At 32.4% G+C, this 19,986-nt stretch overlaps 3 protein-coding genes across 7 annotated transcripts in view; 2 read left to right on the plus strand and 1 right to left on the minus strand.

The window, feature by feature from the left end:
* Positions 1-19,986, plus strand: part of LOC127879983 (mucolipin-3-like) — a 226,306-nt gene that overhangs the window by 171,518 nt on the left and 34,802 nt on the right. The window lies entirely within an intron of this gene.
* The window catches only part of LOC127879988 (uncharacterized), a 212,913-nt gene that overhangs the window by 138,773 nt on the left and 54,154 nt on the right, over positions 1-19,986 (plus strand). The gene's annotated exons all lie outside the window — the stretch shown is intronic.
* Positions 3,803-6,400, minus strand: LOC127879990 (uncharacterized). Of its 2 annotated transcripts, none has more exons than XM_052427160.1 (4): positions 6,236-6,400; positions 5,605-5,730; positions 5,213-5,329; positions 3,803-4,801 (listed from the first exon to the last, which is right to left on the minus strand). In XM_052427160.1, the coding sequence occupies exons 1-4, from the start codon at positions 6,278-6,280 to the stop codon at positions 4,673-4,675; spliced, it is 417 nt and encodes a 138-aa protein (XP_052283120.1). In that variant the 5' UTR covers positions 6,281-6,400; the 3' UTR covers positions 3,803-4,672. The 2 variants fall into 2 exon arrangements, with proteins under 2 accessions (XP_052283120.1, XP_052283121.1); XM_052427161.1 differs by having other exon boundaries at positions 6,245-6,385.

The raw sequence follows: 19,986 nt of genomic DNA on the forward strand, positions 1-19,986 counted from the left end.
TCAATTCTCAACGGGAAAGTGCTGGAGTCATTGATCCCGAGGGACAAAAAACATTGATTAATGTTCGAAATAAATAATTTAATTAATGACACTTCTATTATTTGAGCCAAGTCACAGGAAAAGCGCAGGCCAATCAGTATCCAATTAAATTATTTGTTATTGTCAGAAAACCGCTTTTAAGCAAACAGCTTTCAAGCGACTGCTGGCTAATCTAGATCCAAACTGGCCACAATCGCCTTAATGTCTCTTTTACTGTGACACAGTTCATTTAACTTTAAAATGATAAAAAGTACTTACATACAAGAAAGAGTACAAACCAGTAAAGAGTTTGAAATCAATGTTGAATTTCAGGACAGCTTGGTGATCTGCAAATCCCCGATGAAATGTTGATACCGGGTATCATAGTCATTCAATAAGTCGCAAAATGCTCGAATACAATTTATAAAGCAAAATGTGACTTAAATTGATAACTAAAAATACCAATATGCCAGTTTTGCCGTGTCAAGCTGTTACGATCCAGAAAGTCCTTCATTCACATCGAGTATATATCCTTCGAATTTCATCTATTGTTGTCATAAGCGGAGATTTAGTGAATAAATAATTCATATATCCTAAATGACAGCTTCTACAACGCGAAACAAGCCAATGTATGCTGTAAGAAAGTTTTGACACGAGACTCTCATGGGAGCGGCCATTGTTGAATGTTGAAACACGAACGACAACTCTGATAGGCGAATGTAGAATTACCGAAATCCCCGCAACAAGTCAATACTTTTCAACAGAAGTGGGATATTGTTGTTAAGTTTTTGACTGTACCGCTGCTTTATATTAAAAAAAAACAGATGAATTTTTGACACTTGAAGGTCTTTACAGCGGGGATTTCGGTACCTGATCGTGCTTGTGCAAATATGCGCTATGAATTCATACTGGGAATCCCAATAATAATGTTTATATTTTAGTTTTTCACGATCAAACTTGGATAAAAACAATGTTTCATCAGTGATTTCAGTGTATTTTGCAATATTCTATATTAATAACCGCAGTATTTTGAGAAATAATCAATATTAAGGGGGATTTCTGGGGATTTCGGTGGATATCTGGGGATTTCGGTGGATATCTGGGGATTTCGGGGGATTTCGGTAATTACGGGGATTTCGGTATTTTTACGACCCGAGCATTATATCAATCGGACTGGCTCGGTCTTTTACATAGGTCGCCATTGTGAAGATTTTTTGATGGTATCATACCTTAGACGATGCTGAAACAGCATCGTCAAAAATGTGATGTAGATCCACTTTCTTATTCTACTCACTCTTTTAGAAGGGGCTATCCATTCATTTGCGTTGAGATTAAATGTATCAGCTGATAAAATTAAGCTTTTAGGTCACTGGTCTTCAGACGCTTATAAGAAATATTTGCATATGTCTTTAGAAGACAAAGCGAAGATTGCTAAAATCATACCGGAACATATATAATAACATGTTGAATAGTGTATATATGTAAATATTTTTTCACAGAAATTAGATTAGACTGGTTCAGTGTGCAGTGATATAAAGGTAGTAGGTTAGAAAATGTATGTTGTCGTTGTGTGTTTATTTATAATCAATTCTTTATATTGACGGTCATTATTGCTTTAGTTTGCAACTTTATCTTATTTCAGGAAATTAATGGTCACGCTTACTATTGCTTGATTGTATTGCTTTTCTTGTATTGTTTGTTTGTGTGTTTTAAGCATTATGATGGCTTTTGCATGAATATTCTACAATAATTATTACATGTGACATATACTTGTCATAAATGAAAATGTATTTATGATCAAATGATCTATTTGATTTACATTACTTCTTGTTTGAATTGTTAATTAAATAATGATGTTATTTGCATTATTTTCGCTGTGTTACAAGGACAATCAAATTTAACTATTATTGAATTTGTTATTTATTGTCGTTATCACTTTATCACTTTATATATTTTCTCATTGAGAAAAACTTTAGGAAAGAAATTGGCAAATTTTAATCTTGAATTAATTTCTGACGCAAGCTCATTATGGTTCAAAGTTGTTCCTATACCTTTCGAAAAATTGATTTCTGAGCGTAGTTGACTTTCACCTTTTTATGATTGGTGGAATTGTAAACTCGAGCGCACGGACTTTGAAAATTAATTCATACTTTTTTGTAAGTTTTTAACACACAGCGTTAAACATTTGAATTTCCCAGTCCCACCCTCCCAAATGGAAGTAGTTTTGTGAACTCTATTTCATATGATAGATCGTTATGAGTTAAGAGAATTGATAATTTGTTATTGCTTAATAATTTGATGTGGGTCTTTGTTGTTATAGTGCTTTACATTTATAAAATTTATGTTTATATACATATTTTACATTTGTTTTCTACTTGAACTGTTATTAACATATTGTATAATGCGTTTAATAAATGGAATGTTTGTATTGCTTTTGAATGAATTTTTACATGTGATATAACTGTTATAAGTAAATTGTAAGTATGCTCAAATAATCTATTTGATTTACATTACTTCTTGTTTGAATTGGTAATTCATTAATTATATTATTCTACTTAATTTCGCTGTGTTACAAGGACAATAACATTTAACTATAATTGAATTTGTTATTTATTGTAGTTATAACTTTATATAATTTCTCCCTGAGGAAAATTTAAGGAAAGATATTAGACTGGATATTTTAGCGCATGGTAAATGTTCAGTATAACTGTTATATTGCAAATATTATAACGCACATTTGCGAATCTGAAACATTATATGTTCATGTGTTTTTTTTTCAATTTACCAAAAGATCCCTTTAATCAAATTTGGTCAAGATATTATACCAACAAACATACTCACCAATTTGCATGATGATCAGATTTCAACATTTTGAAATTAAACAGCGGAAACTTTTCTGAATGTCGCCTGACATAAATGTTGATGGAAGTCCGAACGGGTGCTTCCTTCACTAACTATAACTAACGAACGCATACATATACGTTCTTATAAGTTATTACACATGATTCGATATGTGAACGAATGGCTTAGACGGTGATTGTGAAGTACTGTACCTGTCTGTCATGTCTTTCCAACGTACAGACGTCGATGACATCGTTGGCGCATTCAAAGGATCCCCCAAAATCGAGTTGCACGAGACATTTTTTGGGAAAACATTTGAATAAAATGTTCTAGATTTTTAAAACGATCCTCAAAGACCAACTATTATCTAGTGCTGGTAATTTATACAGCATTGCGACATGTTCAAAGATTTTAATGTGTTATTAATGACTTCTTTAAAGCAAATATTTACATATTAAGCCATTAGAGACGAATGGTATAGTAAATTTAATGTCTTTTTCTACAGAGGACATTGACCAGCTTTCTTTTTAAGATAGATACACCTGACACATTTAATAGCTGATACATTATACACGCAACGTGACTACAGTGGCACCTCTAGCGGTGTTATAATTGCACGATAAGAATTTACTTCGTGTCATATGAAAACAATGGTCCCTTATGTCTTTGTATACAGTAGACTGTACTTTTAAGGACACAACATACATTCGAATAATGCCCAAACATATTTTCACAACATGCTTTTCCTATTTAATTTCATATTTAAGGCATATACAATATTTTAGAGTTAAACCCATCTGGTAGGAATTGTCCCGGTCAAGGCCGGTTCAGCGACCAACTGATCCGTCAATTGCTTTGGTGTAAAACAGTACGCTTAGTAAACATGCGTTAACGTAAGAAATAAGTTATTTATATGTTATGTTTCATGATTGTTTGTAAGGAATCAAATCAAATTGTTTAACTAATCATAACGATACACTTTCAATTTTCTATAACCACATAAAACAGTTATTGTTATTCATTCAAGGGGCCTTTTCGTGTTTTGGTAAATTGACAAAATAAAAAAAGTTTCATATTCGCAAATTTTCGTTGCAGTTGTGATATTCGTGAGGAAACAGTAATTCTGAACTTTTACCATGCTCTAAAATATGCATTAGATTAAGCATCTTTTGACGATTTAAAAATCTGAAAATTATTAAGCGTTGCAATGCGAAACGATTTAATAATTTGGAGAGTTCTTTATTTGTCATTATATTTTTGATACTAGGGCGATAGCTTACATACAGTAGGAAAATCATCACTCATTGTATGAGCACGAGTGGTCTGAGCGATAGACTTGTACTCCTGGGATCAGTGGTTCGAGCCCAGTTGAGTGTTTTCTTTCTTTAATTTTATGTTGTTGTTATTTACTGGAGCTTTTTAGATCCAATGTTTACATTTATCAATATGAATCATTTAATGACAAAATCAAAATACAAGCCAAAATCTGTGAAAAGGCCCCTTATTGCAATTACACTATGCATAAATGTCCCGATCCTTTCATAAACATAAAAAATCAAGTCCTAATTTTAATTCATAAAATGATACATCCAATCAGAATCGAAAAAACAACACAATTGACTTGTTTATCATCAATTAAAAAACTTAACCGTTCTGCAACAATTATAAATAAATAAAACATTTTGCATGCACAAATGGTTTATTGAAGTCCGCGATTATCGCTTCTTTCAGTGACTAAACAAACTACACATATTTTCTAAACATATTTCTAATTTGAAAAAAATACACATGATACTATTTACGTGGATGTGCCTTAGACGGTGATTGTGTAGTACATGGTATGTGCATGGCTGTACGTGCGACAGGAATCGACGTCACGTTGGTCTAGCGTGCTGACGTCGGTAACGGCCGTCGCGCTTCCCAGAGCCGCGAGGAGTCTCAACTAGATGGAATTAACTTATGAGTAACACTGGTAGATGGTTATTGGTCACGGACACATTCAATGATATAGTAATAAATTAATATATGGCAAAAACGGAAACCCAAATGTTTAGAGGAGGTGGACTATTCATCAACACAATGTGTCATAGTAAGGTAAGTTAGACATTCCAAAAAGACAACAATACACATTATGTATATATCTTGCTACCGACAAATAAATACAATGGTGGTCATTACCATAACAAAGTGAATGCACTTAAGACTAGTATTCTCAATATTAAAGTTTGAGCAGCTAGATATGCAATATACGCTAACAGATTACACAAATATCTTCAATTATTCGGGAATACTTTAATCGCATCATCCGATGTCAATGTATTTTAATCACCGTTTTAGAAAAAGCTTTTCCTACCTCGACGGATCTCATGCCGTAGTCGGTGTGGATATACGCATGCTCGGTGTCGGTCAGGGTAGCGATATAGCAGTTTGTGGTCTGTCTGTCAGAATTCTTCTTCACAAGGAGGTGGTGCTACCATGAAAATGAAAACATGCAAACTGTTACAGTATATCAGTACATTATTAGCGTGAATTGAACGCTAAAAGTTTATAAAAACTAAGAAAATTAATTATCAAAACATGTTTACAAGTAAAAAGTTGTTATACCACTGTTGTTAATTAATAAGACATTTTAATGTTCATATAACATAACCCCTTCTGAGCTTTTACAAAAAGCGCATATGAACAATATCCTTTATATCGTCAACAATTTTATTTGATATCATTAAGCACCGATCAACTACTTACGGTGGCTGGCTGAAACTGGAAGGTGATCATGTCCGTTTCCGCTGGTTCACTCGTAGTGTGATCTGCACGCGTTAAGAGCGCATGCGTGGTGTGGGTCACATGGTTTAGTTGGGTGATTGTGGCGGCCTAAGGATAAGTTAAATATGTCAAAAAATACATAGCAACACATAAATGTTATTCAGAGAAAACAGTATACACAATTAAATGTTATTTTCAACAGCTTGAAAATAACCCAATGCTATATGATTAAGCGATATATTTATGTTATGAAGGGCATAACAAAAACTAAATTGTATTTGTTAAGGTATTGTACGAAATCCAATGTTAGTTTTGTCAAATCCGAGGATCAGATTATACTGGTATTGTAATGACCTGATTCAATTTTGAAGAACAAACTACAACAAAGAACGAATTGGGAATGGACCAGCATATTATTCCAATTATATTTTGAACATATTAAACAGAGCTCAATATAAATGATTTTATTGAAACAAATTAAAAATAACAGCTTTTAAATAACCGCGTTTCATTTTCAACAAGCTTAAAGAAAATCCGTACTTTATAAATCCTATTTATAATAACTCTTTGTTAAAAAAAAATGTTATTAAAAATAACCCGAAGATCAACTCACATAACACACCACAATAACTGCTAGGAAAACAAAGATGGTTCGCATGGCGTTAAGAGATCTGCAATCCTGGCTGAATTATTAATCCCAATTACCTTAAACGTCTTTTTGGCGAGAGACCGTTTATACAGGCATTCACTTTCGAACTGCAGAACGCCTTGATGCGTTCGCGTGTCACGATTTACCAAATTCGGAAGTGTCCTAACAACTCAGTTGTATATGGTCTAACTCGATAGATAAAATTGTCGTAATAGTTTTGGAATTGACACGCTTAACATTTGTTGAGGCCATTATGCAGTTTTATCGCGTTGCGTGATATTGCATCTTTTGTGACGTTTTCATAAATAAATCACTTATTTAGATAATCCAGCAACGATTGAAAGCATTTCATTCGTCACTGAAACACTTTTGCTGTGACTAGCTGTGCTGTTTATACATGTATATCCCGAAAAATGTAGTGTACCCATTTGCTAATAAATATTTTTACTTTCTTAAAAAGTTGTTGCTATGTGGTTCAAGAGGTATGTTAATGTGTCTTATACAACTAGAGGGGCATTTTCTGTTATACTGACATTAAATTCTAAATCATATGCATCAGAAATGAGTCAAATGTTACAAGCTGTACGTATATTGATAATGAGGTATATTGATTTTGGACTGAGTGAGGTAGTGTGACCCTTTGCGTCGTGAAACAAAACTGTATTAAATGGAATTTCAAAACAAACATATAAAGAGTATGTAAAAACTATAATATTTTTCTACAAGAGTGGTGATCAGAAAAGCAAAGTCAATCAACTGAAAAATGAAACCTCTCTTTTGACAGGTTTACTTTTAACAAGCTATTTGCTTTCATAATCACACACGTTTGAGATTACACACTATTCGCTGAAGTTTCGAACTAGCAAACATTATAGAACATGTACAGACAGATTGAGGCAACAATAGCAGAAACATGTTGAAGCTCGTCGATTGCATGCTTTTGTTAAATTGAAAGCATGATTTCAATAAATGGATCCAATTTATATTTGAAATATTAAAAGATAAACCGTATGGCATGGACCTGACACGAGCATAATTGTGTTACCATGGTTGACTTTTCGCTTGTACTCAGTGTATTAACACAAGTAACACAAGAAAAGATCAACTACACTAAAATGAGATACGTCGAACGGCAATGACTTAGCTTCAACCCAGCTTTATGTTTAGCCCGACCAATGTTGCAAATAACCGTTCTTCCCTGTTTCCCTTCACTTGCTGGACATGCGCAGCGAAGCGCTAGAAAACAGGTCAATCAAATTGTGCATGTGCAACATATATGTTTGGAAACGTTCGCCGGCTATCGTGGGTTTATGAGCTAACGTGTTAGTAACCGAGCGGAAAATAACGTCACCAAAGGTAAGTTTATATGTAATTTATATTCTTTGAGTCTATTCCTCCACTTGGTTTGTTGTGTTTCAACGCTTTTACAAGTTCTTTATTCACGAATTTCACTCATTTAATGACTACAAATCACGCAGATGATATTATTGCTTTTATATTTTCAGTAAAAACTTTGGTTAATCAGTGCAGATATAAATGCTTGATTGGTCATTGTCGACTCAGTTACTGTTTAAAAGTACCCCGAATATACTAGAGAGTACCCGGGGTACAGAAATATACCCACATGAATCCCGGAGTATTGCCAGGTGCCTTTAAGCGTATGTGTCGTACCCGATGTAAATTGTAGTATACTTAAGAGTACCCTGTGTAATTTTAAGAAGTAGATGTACCTGAGCCAATAACGACCAATGGAGCAACCACAATTGGTCATTGTCTTGAAAAATACTACTTTAGGGTGGCCCAAGTTCTTCCGAGTGCCCCCGAGTGCCTTTAAGGTAGCGCACCTGTAATGGGCATCTTTCCAAATATAATCTAATGTATTATTTTCTTAATCAGCATCATTTCACTGAACTACATGCATATTTTTAGGTAGGCTTTACGTGCTTAAAAAATACTGTTTTTTTTTTCAAAACCATCCCCACGCTCGGCTTTTGTCCAGTTTATTTGCACCCCTGGGGTATATGAAAGTTCCATAATTCATCCAGATTTCCAAATATGGGCATGCAGTTGGTATGTACAGATGCAGTAAAGGTGTTTAAAGTTTTAAGTGATATTTTTCACTGTTGAATTGAGCTGAAAAGAATTAACAGGTCAAAAGAGTTAGTTAAAATGTGGTTACATATGTAACTCATCTTGCTACCAGTTGTTTATATAAAATATATATTATATTCGATATTTTACGTGACTCACCCAGTCCTCTAAGCCGGAATGACACGTAAAACAAAATAGTGTCTTTGTGTCGTATGAACGATGCTGCACTAAAACTAAATTAAGATTCACATCGTAAATCGAATCATTTCTGTCGTCAGTTGTCAAAACGAAAGTACAGTTGATGGTCAAATTATTTTTCTCTTACCGGGATATTGTTTTAGTATGTTAAAGTTGCATTAACAGATATTAGTGTAAATGAAGTGAAAACACCAAAAATAAACAACAGTTGCGATAGGCACCTATAAACTGTTAGTTGCCCATAATATCGCTTTAAACAAGATGAAATAAGTATTCTTTTACAGACATTATTTTTTTATAACTTGTTCTCTATGTAAGAGCGCCATGAAATGTAAGTGGTTTCAGCCATGTAGAAATTGGGTTGGTTAAAAACAAAGTGTCATAAAATTCAAAATAGTATCATTTAAGTAATAGTTCGAACTTAGTTTTTATAGAAACACTATATACAGCAAACATACCAAGAAATAGACAGATTTACCGTTTACTTGTTGAAATAAAAATAAAACATGCATGATTCGTATTTTCAGCAGTAAATCACCCAATTAAGCCATAACGTTGTTTTAATTTTAAAAATTGAAGAATATGCATAAAAATTACTACATATTTCATTTTAAATTAATGAGTATGAATAAAAGCAGTATTATTTAGCTATCAAAAAGTAATTATTTTTAGCATAAAAGCATATCTGATTCTATTAACTGTAACTAAAGAGGCTATATCGACAGACGCTGCAGTACCAACATTTTCACAATTCAAGCCAATATATGTGTACTATCTACTATGGCAAAAGCTTCTATTAATAACACATATTATAAAGAAGTTTCCTTATCTTACATAAAAAGAGAATATTTGTTTGTTTTGAGTGAATATGAAACATTTATTTCAATGAGAAGTGAGAAAATTGCAATATTTTCGCGAGCGCATGGCGCTAGTGATAATATGAAAATTTAATATTTCGATGAAAAGCTTGGTTTATACAATATACAGGTAGTTATTGCAATTTTTGTGTTATTGCTGGAAAACCGGACTACTATTTAACAATAAAAAAAGCTTATATACTATATTAAATCAAATTACGTTAGAAAAGAAATAAAACGTGTCGGCAGGATTCGAACCTGCGCGGGAAGATCCCAAAAGACTTATAGCCTATATCCTAAACCACTCGGCCACGACAACTTCACATTCGTTCCTGCTTAAATTAGATATCCATAAGTAAACAGGTAAAAAGGCTCTTCATTCTTCGAAGAAATCGCGGGAAATCATTACATATGCGCTACCTTAAGTAGTACCTCAGTCGGCAACGCCCAATAAAGCTATATAAATACATGTACGTCTATCAATAAAAGTTGCATGAAGTTAACAGGGGACATCGATCGTAATTACTCAACGGACGTGACCTAGTTTTGGGAAGGCCTATCAAGTAAGTATACGAATATGAAGCACACTCTCTTTACTATTTGATATTTGTTTTCTAACACATACAAAGAACTATTGTTTCAAAGATTATCAGTTATTTCAATATGCTAGCAAAATCACAAACATTTGAATAGAAACACATACCTTGAAAGTCGTTAAATTTGTCTAATGGAATTTTTAGTTGTTTTTTTCCCAGAAATTTTCATTTTGTACTTACATGTGCCTTTATTGTCGGTAAGGTGTTCAGAGAAAAACGATCAAGTCAATCAGTACGTCTGTGAAATAATATAAATACTAATAATTTACGATACCGCGTTTTCTGTCTGAAGCTCCCCGACGATGAAGTGTCTCCTTGCGCTGACTTGTTAATAGTATATTGTGTCTTCCTATCGTTATAAGTATTTCCATGAATGGATACGTGTAGCGTATGAAAAGTGCGGATTACAATTTTCTAGTCGATAATTTCTGTTAAGAGTTTTAACTCAACACAGATATAAATATATGAGTAGACTTTACAGGTAAAGTGTTGATTTAAAATGTAATTATGCGTAGTATACGTTAATTGATATTGCTAATAAGGTATTAAATAGTTCGTTATTACCCATATAAGTCATACATGACCGATCCCGCGCTCTCACGAAGCAAGATGTTACTACTGGTCCTGCTACATCTTTCTCCATCGGATATGTATACAATCAATACCTTACAATGCCTATTTCAAGAAATTGAAGGCGCATGATAATACATTTCCATTAATTAACAAGTACAAAAATAAACAACACACGAAACATTGCGACCCTGACATGGAAATGGATACTAAATTCGCAATTGACGAACGAAAGGTTAATCCTTTTTCGGTAAACGCCACTATTTTATCTACACAGCGAACCAGACATTTTCAAAATCACATTAAAACCGATCTATTTAGATTAAAGAATAGTACACACCAGCAATAAATGCTTTAATAGTGGACATTAAGAGGAGTTGCAAGGTGCAGGAATAACAAAAGTCCTAGTGAAAAGCATACAAGTATATCGAAAGTATCGACTGGAAAATTATATGTTTTTGGGAGTTATACCCCTTTATATTTTGCTTGTGAAGAGCCAAATAAGAGTGGCAGATTATGACTCAAGAAGAATTACATTGATTTAAATGAAATAAGAGCCATACTTCGAAATTTAAAGAAACGTCAATTCATATGCATAGAGGACGTTATGATTTTTGTTGTTCATGATATCGACCTTTAAAGACCTTTCTTACTATAAAGTCTCAAAAATCGGTGAAATATTTAGGCCATGTTCTAGATAACACCCTGTCTGTTAATAAATGTGCAAACGACATCATCAGTAAGGTCAACTCGAGACTTAAGTTCATGTATAGACACATCAGTGTACTGGATTTTAACACTAGGAAAACCCTCTGTAATTCACTAATTCAATGCTTATTTGACTACGCTTGTTCGGCCTGATATAATAACTTGAGGGAAACTCTTAAGTCTATTACAAATTACACAAAACAAGGTTGTGCGACTCATTTTAAATGTTCCACCAAGAACCACACTGACCTGCTCAGATTTTCACAAACTAGGAATATTAAAACTTAATGATAAAGTGAAACAACTGAGTCTAAATCATGTACATATTTTTTTTTTATGACAAGTGTCCAGTGTATATGAAAGAAAACTTTATTAAGAAATCTGATGTTCATAGCTACTGCACACGAAAGAGCAAAAGTAATTTCTATGTTCCTGTCATAAAATCAGCGACAGCTTCAACTTTTTATTATAATGGTGTGTTAACCTGGAAAGCTCTTCCAGAATCTATTCAATGTATAAATAGTCACTTCAAATTCAAAAAAAAGTCAAAAAACATTTTCTTAACAAGTACCTTTAGGGATTGAGCATGGCAGACGGTGTTGTTTCTTTTAAGTATTAAGATATCCCATGTCTTTGTTAAGTAACGAGTTTATATAATCATGTGCTCGCTCAAATTGTTGAACGCATATATACGTTTGTAAATTTTAGATATGCTAACTCAAGTATAAAATAATTCAATAACCATTTAACATAATATGACTATAGCTAGCTGCTATCTAGTTTATGTGCTGTATGAAGCAGTAATGTAAAGGACCCCTTTGGAAATAAGTCGCACGACTTTCAAGGGCTTTCCTGGCAGTACATGTCCTTATATCAGACTAAAATAAACTATAAGTAAACAGTCTAATGTAAATGTTCCTATAATTGTATACCATATGAAGTCAATTTAATCTGTGATATGTTTGTGTTCAATGTATGTGATTGTCTGAATTTGGTTTAAACTTCTTTGTGAAAATTGTAAATTTTATTAAGGTATGTAAATGTATCTCAAATGTTTACCTCATTGAGTCAATTTTAATTCTGTGATGCTATATATATGTGTTTGTTCTAATCTAATCTAATTCTGTTTTAAGCATCCATCCATCCATCCATCCATCCATCCATCCATCCATCCATCCATCCATCCATCCATCCATCCATCCATCCATCCATCCATCCATCTATCTATCTATCTATATATTCCAGTTTATGTTCAACATTTTATTGTATCTTGTCTCCTTATTATTTTTTAAAATCTAGAATGATGTTTACTGTTTTTGTACGTGTGCAAATCACAATACAATAAAACATGGTTTTCTTATCCTTCTCCGCCTCATCAACTCCGAAATCATCTTAAAAAATCATAACGTATTTTAATTAAAATTCCCAGTATGTATACTATTAATGTGTCCGATGTTTGGAAACCATTGTAAATGCCCTACCATAAAAATTACTCCAATACTAGAAGATACCACATTAAAATAATTATCTGGCCATTTCCAGGGAGTGTAACAGGTATTTTCATTTTCATAGCAGTTGGGTATCGATAACTCGTGGTAACTTGATTTCGCTTTCAGTAATATTTATAGCAGTTATGTAACGCTATTACATCATAAGTATATATTCCAGCTTGTTTCCAATTTCGTAAGTTATCCACATGTGTCAGCAATTGCTTTGTTTTACACGATTAAAAAAATAGAAACACAATATTTAGCTGATATTTTTTACTGAAGAATGATTCATTCGCTACATGATTTAATATATTATGCACACATTTGGACAATCAATTGTATGATATACAAATTAACTACTTTAATAGACAATTATATCCTAACTTTCTCCTGACTCCTAAATTTAACAACAGTCGCGTTTTAATTAATTGTTTGTTGACTAGGAAAACATTCATTTATTTCAAGTAATAAAACACCGTTTAATAAGTATAACTTAATTTCCGTATACACTATCTAATTAATATTTACTTTAGGAATCAAAATTTTAGTAAATGATGTTCAGTGGTATAAATGTATATGGATTTCTGTTGATTATTTGCCAATTGAAAACCACACACATTATTAAAGAATTTCAGGCTAGACGATACATTTGGTAATCTGTCTAATTATTGTGTATTATGACCAAACAATGTAAATATTATATTATTTGTTCTTATAATTACCGGAATTTTGCTAAAGAAACCCATAACTGTGAAAATACTTTCGAATACAATAAACAAAATCAACATGAAAATCATGATTATTCAATCATACTGTGTTTCCCTTGCAAACTCTGAGTAAAATTAATCTAAGTATGCTCAGTGTCAGCGCCATTGCCTTATATGTCACATGTCTTTTTATTCCAAATCATATTTTATTACAGCAGGTAATAAAATGCTCGAATTGTATGTCTAAAATAATACATCGCATGCATAATCATGTTGTTGGTTTTTTTCTTGGCACATCATTGACTTTTATTTCATACATGAACCTCTTGGTTAGATTGACAATCAATTTGTTGCGTACTGCGAAATATAAGTGCAAAAAAAACGAACTTGGTTTACAATGACAATTCATTGTCGCACTATTGTACTGCGAACTATAAGTGCCAAAAAGCGAACATTTACGCCAACTATTCCATTCTTTGCCGATCCGGAGACATATATTTTCAATAAATTGTTATGTTTTATTTGGGGGGGGGGGCAAAACGTGACACCACGACATTAATGTGATCTTGCTGCACACGTTTAAACATCTACTGGTACTTAAATAATTGTTAAAGATTCTGATTACACTTGCACATACATGAAGCGATATATTTGCTAAGTACCCATCCCACTTATACTGAACATAACAAGAACAGTCACAAATTTAAATTATGATAAAACCATGTTAAAATTACTATTACATTAAATCACCAAACACAATAACAAAACAAGACATGTCTAACTAAGAATGCTCTTAAATTGCAGCATAATTACTAAATCTGCATGCGCGCGTTGATTAAGTTAACGCAAATAGCTTTGTATAGAGATAAAATAATTAATTAAATTAATTTGATTCTTAAGAATGCATCAGCAATACATATACTTTAAAATTTAAGTTTAAAAATATTTACATGTTATGTTAAACGTATTGTTTACAGAGACGAATAAATAAATAAATAAATAACGCTGTCTGGATCTAAATACAACCAGCAAAACGAGATATATTCATACCAGCTACAAACATGCTGATGTTTTGTACCAACAAAATAATAACGAATGTTGTCGTTTTGATATATTTGCATTCCAATAAAATATTAAGCAAACTTTATTGTTCATTTATCAAAACGTAACCATATACACTAATTTTAATTGTCACTAAGGTTCAGTAAACGCTCCTAAAATATAAATATTCCATTCTAAAAGCTGATGAAATGTTATTTAGCTGTTTTTACGCAATTAAAAGCTTACTTTTACATTTAAGCAAATAGTATATAAATATAAACATATATTTACGTAACACAGTTTATCGATCTACCTATATTATAAACAATTTTATTTCAACCTTGATCCGTTATAGGTATATAAGGATTGAATAATATTACAGTTAAAACGAGCATTTAATAAATAAAATACTGATATTACATAGATACTACTCATTCATTTTTATGGTACACATTTATATGTTATTTCCATTCACAAAACAATATACCACTATAATAACTTATTTAGGATTCCAAAAGTACCGAAACTGACCAACAGCAAAGAAACATACAAACTGACTAACTTAAAAGCTTATATAGTACCAACTTAAAACATAGCGGATAATGATGTCATTGTTGATGAGCAAAATGGCTTTCGGAAAAATAGAAGTACAATTGATCATTTGTCGTCTCTAACTAATATTATTGAAACAAGAAAGCGTTTAAGGCAGTCTACTTTCTGTGCCTTCATTGATTTTTAAAAGGCGTATGATTTTGTAGAAAGAGGCATTTTGTGGAATAAGTTGACTTCAGTGATAGGTGTTAATAGAAAAATTGTCATAGCTATCAAATCGTTATATAATTATGTAACATCATGTGTACGAATTAATGGACTTTATACCGAAGAGTTTGAGGTTCAATGTGGCATTCGACAAGGCTGTGGCCTGTCACCCCTTCTTTTTAATCTGTTTATTAACGATCTAGCTGTTGCAATTAAAGCCCTGGATAAAGGAATATCCATAAGTGATTATGAAAAACTATGTATATTACTTTATGCAGACGACATTGTTCTTATCTCTGATAATGAGCAGGATCTACAATCTATGTTAAATGTTTTAAATACATGGTGTTCTTTCAATTGTATGGTTGTGAATCATGATAAAAGTCACATAGTGCATTTTAGACCTAATTGTAGAGATAGAACAACAATCTCATTTACATGTGGTGACTACAATTTGCAAGTTGTGAACAAGTACATGTACCTTGGTATCCTATTGGATGAGCATCTAGACTTTGGTGCCACTGCTAAGTGTGTGGCACAAAGTGCTGGCAGAGCGCTTGGTCTTTTAATTGCTAAATGTAAATCAGCAGGCGGTTTGCCATATAAAGTATTTACCAAATTATATGATACGACTGTCTGGCCTATAATTTCATATGGTGCGGCCATTTGGGGCACTTAATCATTTTCGTGTATTAATGCAGTAGAAAGTCGAGCTATTCGATTCTTCCTTGGTACAGGCCGATACACACCTATAAATGCTTTGTATGGCGACACTGCCTGGCAACCACCACATGTTAAACAGTGGAAATCTATTGCACACCATTGGTATAGACTTGTTAATATGGACAGTGGTAGAATGAATCAAAAAGTATTTTTATTTTGTTCCGTCAAAAGTAGCAGAACTTGTAAGAATTGGCAGTTTGAATGTAAAACTCATTTTAATGATATCTGTTTGTTAAATCCATTGAATGACTGTAGAGACAGAAACCTGAGCGATTTCTGTGAACAAGTGTTGTCCCACACCATGCATAAATATGTTAGCATATGGACAAATAATGTTAATGCTGAAGTTGGGCCATCTGGTAGGGGGCGTAATAAACTTAGAAAGTATAGACAGTTTAAAGAAACATTTGCTGTAGAAACGTATGTTACATCTACACTACCCTTAAGACATAGATCTGCTCTTGCTAAGTTTAGATGTGGAACTGCTCCACTTAGATTAGAGACTGGAAGGTATGAGAATATTCCCGAAAATCTGCGTATCTGTCCCTTATGTAAGCTAGATATTGAAAATGAATCTCATGTTTTGTTTCACTGTGATGCCTACAACTGTGTTAGGATTGACCTTATCTCTAAAGCTAATGAGATAAACAGATCTTTTAACTCGCTCTGTGATAATGATAAACTAGTGTTTGTACTTTCAAATGAAAACATGGTAAAAGTCAGTGCCAAGACCTGCCATATGATCTTAACCACACGAACACAACTCTTGTATAAATAGCATTTTAAGCCTTCTCCTAACTTTTAGCAAGACCTATGTTTTATCAGATTTTAGTGATGCTCACATATAAATTTGTAAATTATCTGTTGATGAGTTCAATTAAAAAAATCCTATATATAATATGTGTGTGTATATATATATATATATATATATATATATATATATATATATATATATATATATATATATATATATATATATATATATATATATATATATATATATATATGTAATCCCTCATGCTGTTTTAAATGTGTCAACTGGAGCTCATAACCTTAGTATCTGGGTGTCTAGTTGATTTTATAGTGTGTATATATATATATATATATATAAATGTTATCTCTCATGCTGTTTAGAAACTACATGTGTTTTAATTTGTCAACTGGAGCTCATAACCTATCTGGTTGTTAAGTTGATTTTATTTTATGCTATGCTTATGTTTTTTTAGTTAATTTTTATTATTTTTCTATTTCTCTATGTATAAAGTATTAAATACCTATGTTTTAGATAGAGAGCTGTCTCTTATAACTCTGTACTGAGTGGCAATACACTTGTAATCTATGAATAACTTGTATGTGTATATAGCTGTCAAATATGTGTATTGAAGAGACGTTAATAAACTAATAAACTAGCGCTAATTATGACTCTCCAATGACTGAAAATAGTATAAGCAATGTGGTGGTATTTTTTTAAGCTATCTTATTTGTCACTCTATTGTTCACCCGTTTTGTGTAATAACTTCTATAAAATAAACTAACTTACAAAACCCCTTATGTACAAATATGTTTATTATCACTATGATGCTTTATTTTTCATAAATTGATGACTTGCTTTCTAAGACAATTTATCATATCTGATGTGTTTACAAATTAACATGCAAAACACGATACACTTTGCCTGGGCTAGCAAGTGTAAATGTACATGTCCCCACTACCCGTGGCCTTGTAACGGACACCCATCTCTACTTGTACGGGTTGTTGTCCAGGGGTCATCTTGTGCTTAGCGCCAACTATAAGCGACATCTACATCAACAGTTATGAGATAACCATTTTGCAAAAGTATAAACAGATTAAATAATTTAGATATTAAAAACCGCAAAAAGGGAAGATCGGCAAGGAAATAACATGACAATTTAAAGTATAAACAGAACAGAAGATTACTAGTGCACAAATAAGAACCTATCAGATTGAGTTATACATTTCAAAATGAAATGTCATAATCGAGTCTGAAAATAAATTATATTGCCACTAGAAATGAAATAATTGAGCTATAAATGACAATGCAATTCAAAAGGCAGTATCTGCCAATACAAATGACTCTCGGATTTATAAGCAGCAATGAAACGGCAGTTTAGTGTCAACTGTAAATGAAACAATTTAGTTATAAATAGCAATTCAATAAAGCATTGGGGAAAATCAATAATTATAAAATTTCAAGTTTCAAATTACAGGTCGAGAAACAACATTTGCTTGAACGGATTTGTATACGAGTCTTTTTCCCCGTTTTTTTCACCATTGTTAAAATGTAAAACTTCATATAAATGCGTAATAATGTTTTGCTATGTAGATCTTAAAAAAACGCAATATAACTATGGATTTAGTGTAAACTTAACTTATAAATAATGTAATAATGATATTAATACCTGTTCTGCTGTGTGAAGAAGTTGACAATGCATACAAGCGTTCGCGGTCTATCACCAACGTTTGACAATTTAGTACGTACATACACTGATTAATGTGAATGTTATCATTCACACATTCTTTAAACGATACATATCAGAACAAACTTACGCCTGATTGGTTTGTTGGATTCCATATTGGTCAAGTGCAAACCTTATCAATAATGCTCATTGTTTTAAAAGCATGAACCGTTAAGCGTCCGTCTGCAGTACAGGAAAGTCAGTATTTTTTCATTTGAGCTACGCAATTACAGATTGGTTCTTTGAGAAATGCCATTACATATATGATTTGTATATCCATTCCTTCTTCAAAGAAATTGGATATATTCTCATATTTACTTATTTTTTCAATTGTATGTTCAAAAGAAAAGCACATGATTATCCAAACAAAAGGTATGTTTGTTTCACTTTCGCATTACACTTTATACAAATACTACAAATAAATTAGTTCAATTTTTATGAACAAGCAACACACCTACACATCTTCCAACCAATAAACAAACCACCCACAGTCATTCCGGCATTGGCAGGCTTATTATATGCTATTGATATGTCAGCTATTGAGGGCATAACCATTAACATTTAAAGAGGCCTTTTCACAGATTTTGTCATGTTTTGAAGTTTGTCATTAAATGCTTTATAATAATAAATGTAAACATTGAATCGAAAAAGCTCCAGTAAAAAATCAAGACTAAAATAAAAAAGGAAAAAAAAAAGTAGCCCGCATCAGGGCTTGAACAAGTGACCCCCGGAGTCCTGGAGTAAAAACCAATTAAAACCCTCGACCATCCTGCCAAGTATTTAGGAGAGGCGTATTTTATACTTTATATAAGCAATCTTTGTAGTTTCACAAAATTAAACGGCAACAACAGAACTCTCCAAATTATTCAATCGTTTCGCGTTGCAACGCTTTATAATTTTCAGGTTTTTAAATCGTCAAAAGATGCATATATTGGCTATATTAGACCATGCTAAATGTTCAGTATTACTGTTTCCTCACAAATATCATATCTAAAACAAAAATTTGCGATTCTGAAACAACTCTTTTCACTTTTTTCAATTTACCAAAACGTGAAAAGATCCCTTTCAATGTAGGCCGAAATTTCTAAAACTCGACATATTTCCTAGGCTGAAAGTTGTATCGGAAATACCGTTAAATTCTAATTCTCTTTGTTTGTGATACACAATTGATTATAACGTGCATGTTTATTGCACAAGTACTTTTGAGTACCGAGACAAATTTGGTTAAGATCACGATAACAGAGACAAGATGAATCATGCAGTTAGACATGAAATGAAAGTACCAGTTTATTTAAATTTGCAAGTATCACCCATTGTATAGCAAATATCATACTATATACTCTTATATATGTATAAACAGAGAAACGGGTGCGAATCAAAATTTTATGAATATATATGGACCGCCGTTGTATGAAACTCAATGTTTTACCTGGACTATGTCAAGATCAGCGAAATCATCAACAGTACATTTGTATCGAAGAATAAAAGTAAAACAACA

This window comes from Dreissena polymorpha, chromosome 4, assembly GCF_020536995.1.
Source record: "Dreissena polymorpha isolate Duluth1 chromosome 4, UMN_Dpol_1.0, whole genome shotgun sequence".
Taxonomy (NCBI): Eukaryota; Metazoa; Mollusca; class Bivalvia; order Myida; family Dreissenidae; genus Dreissena; species Dreissena polymorpha.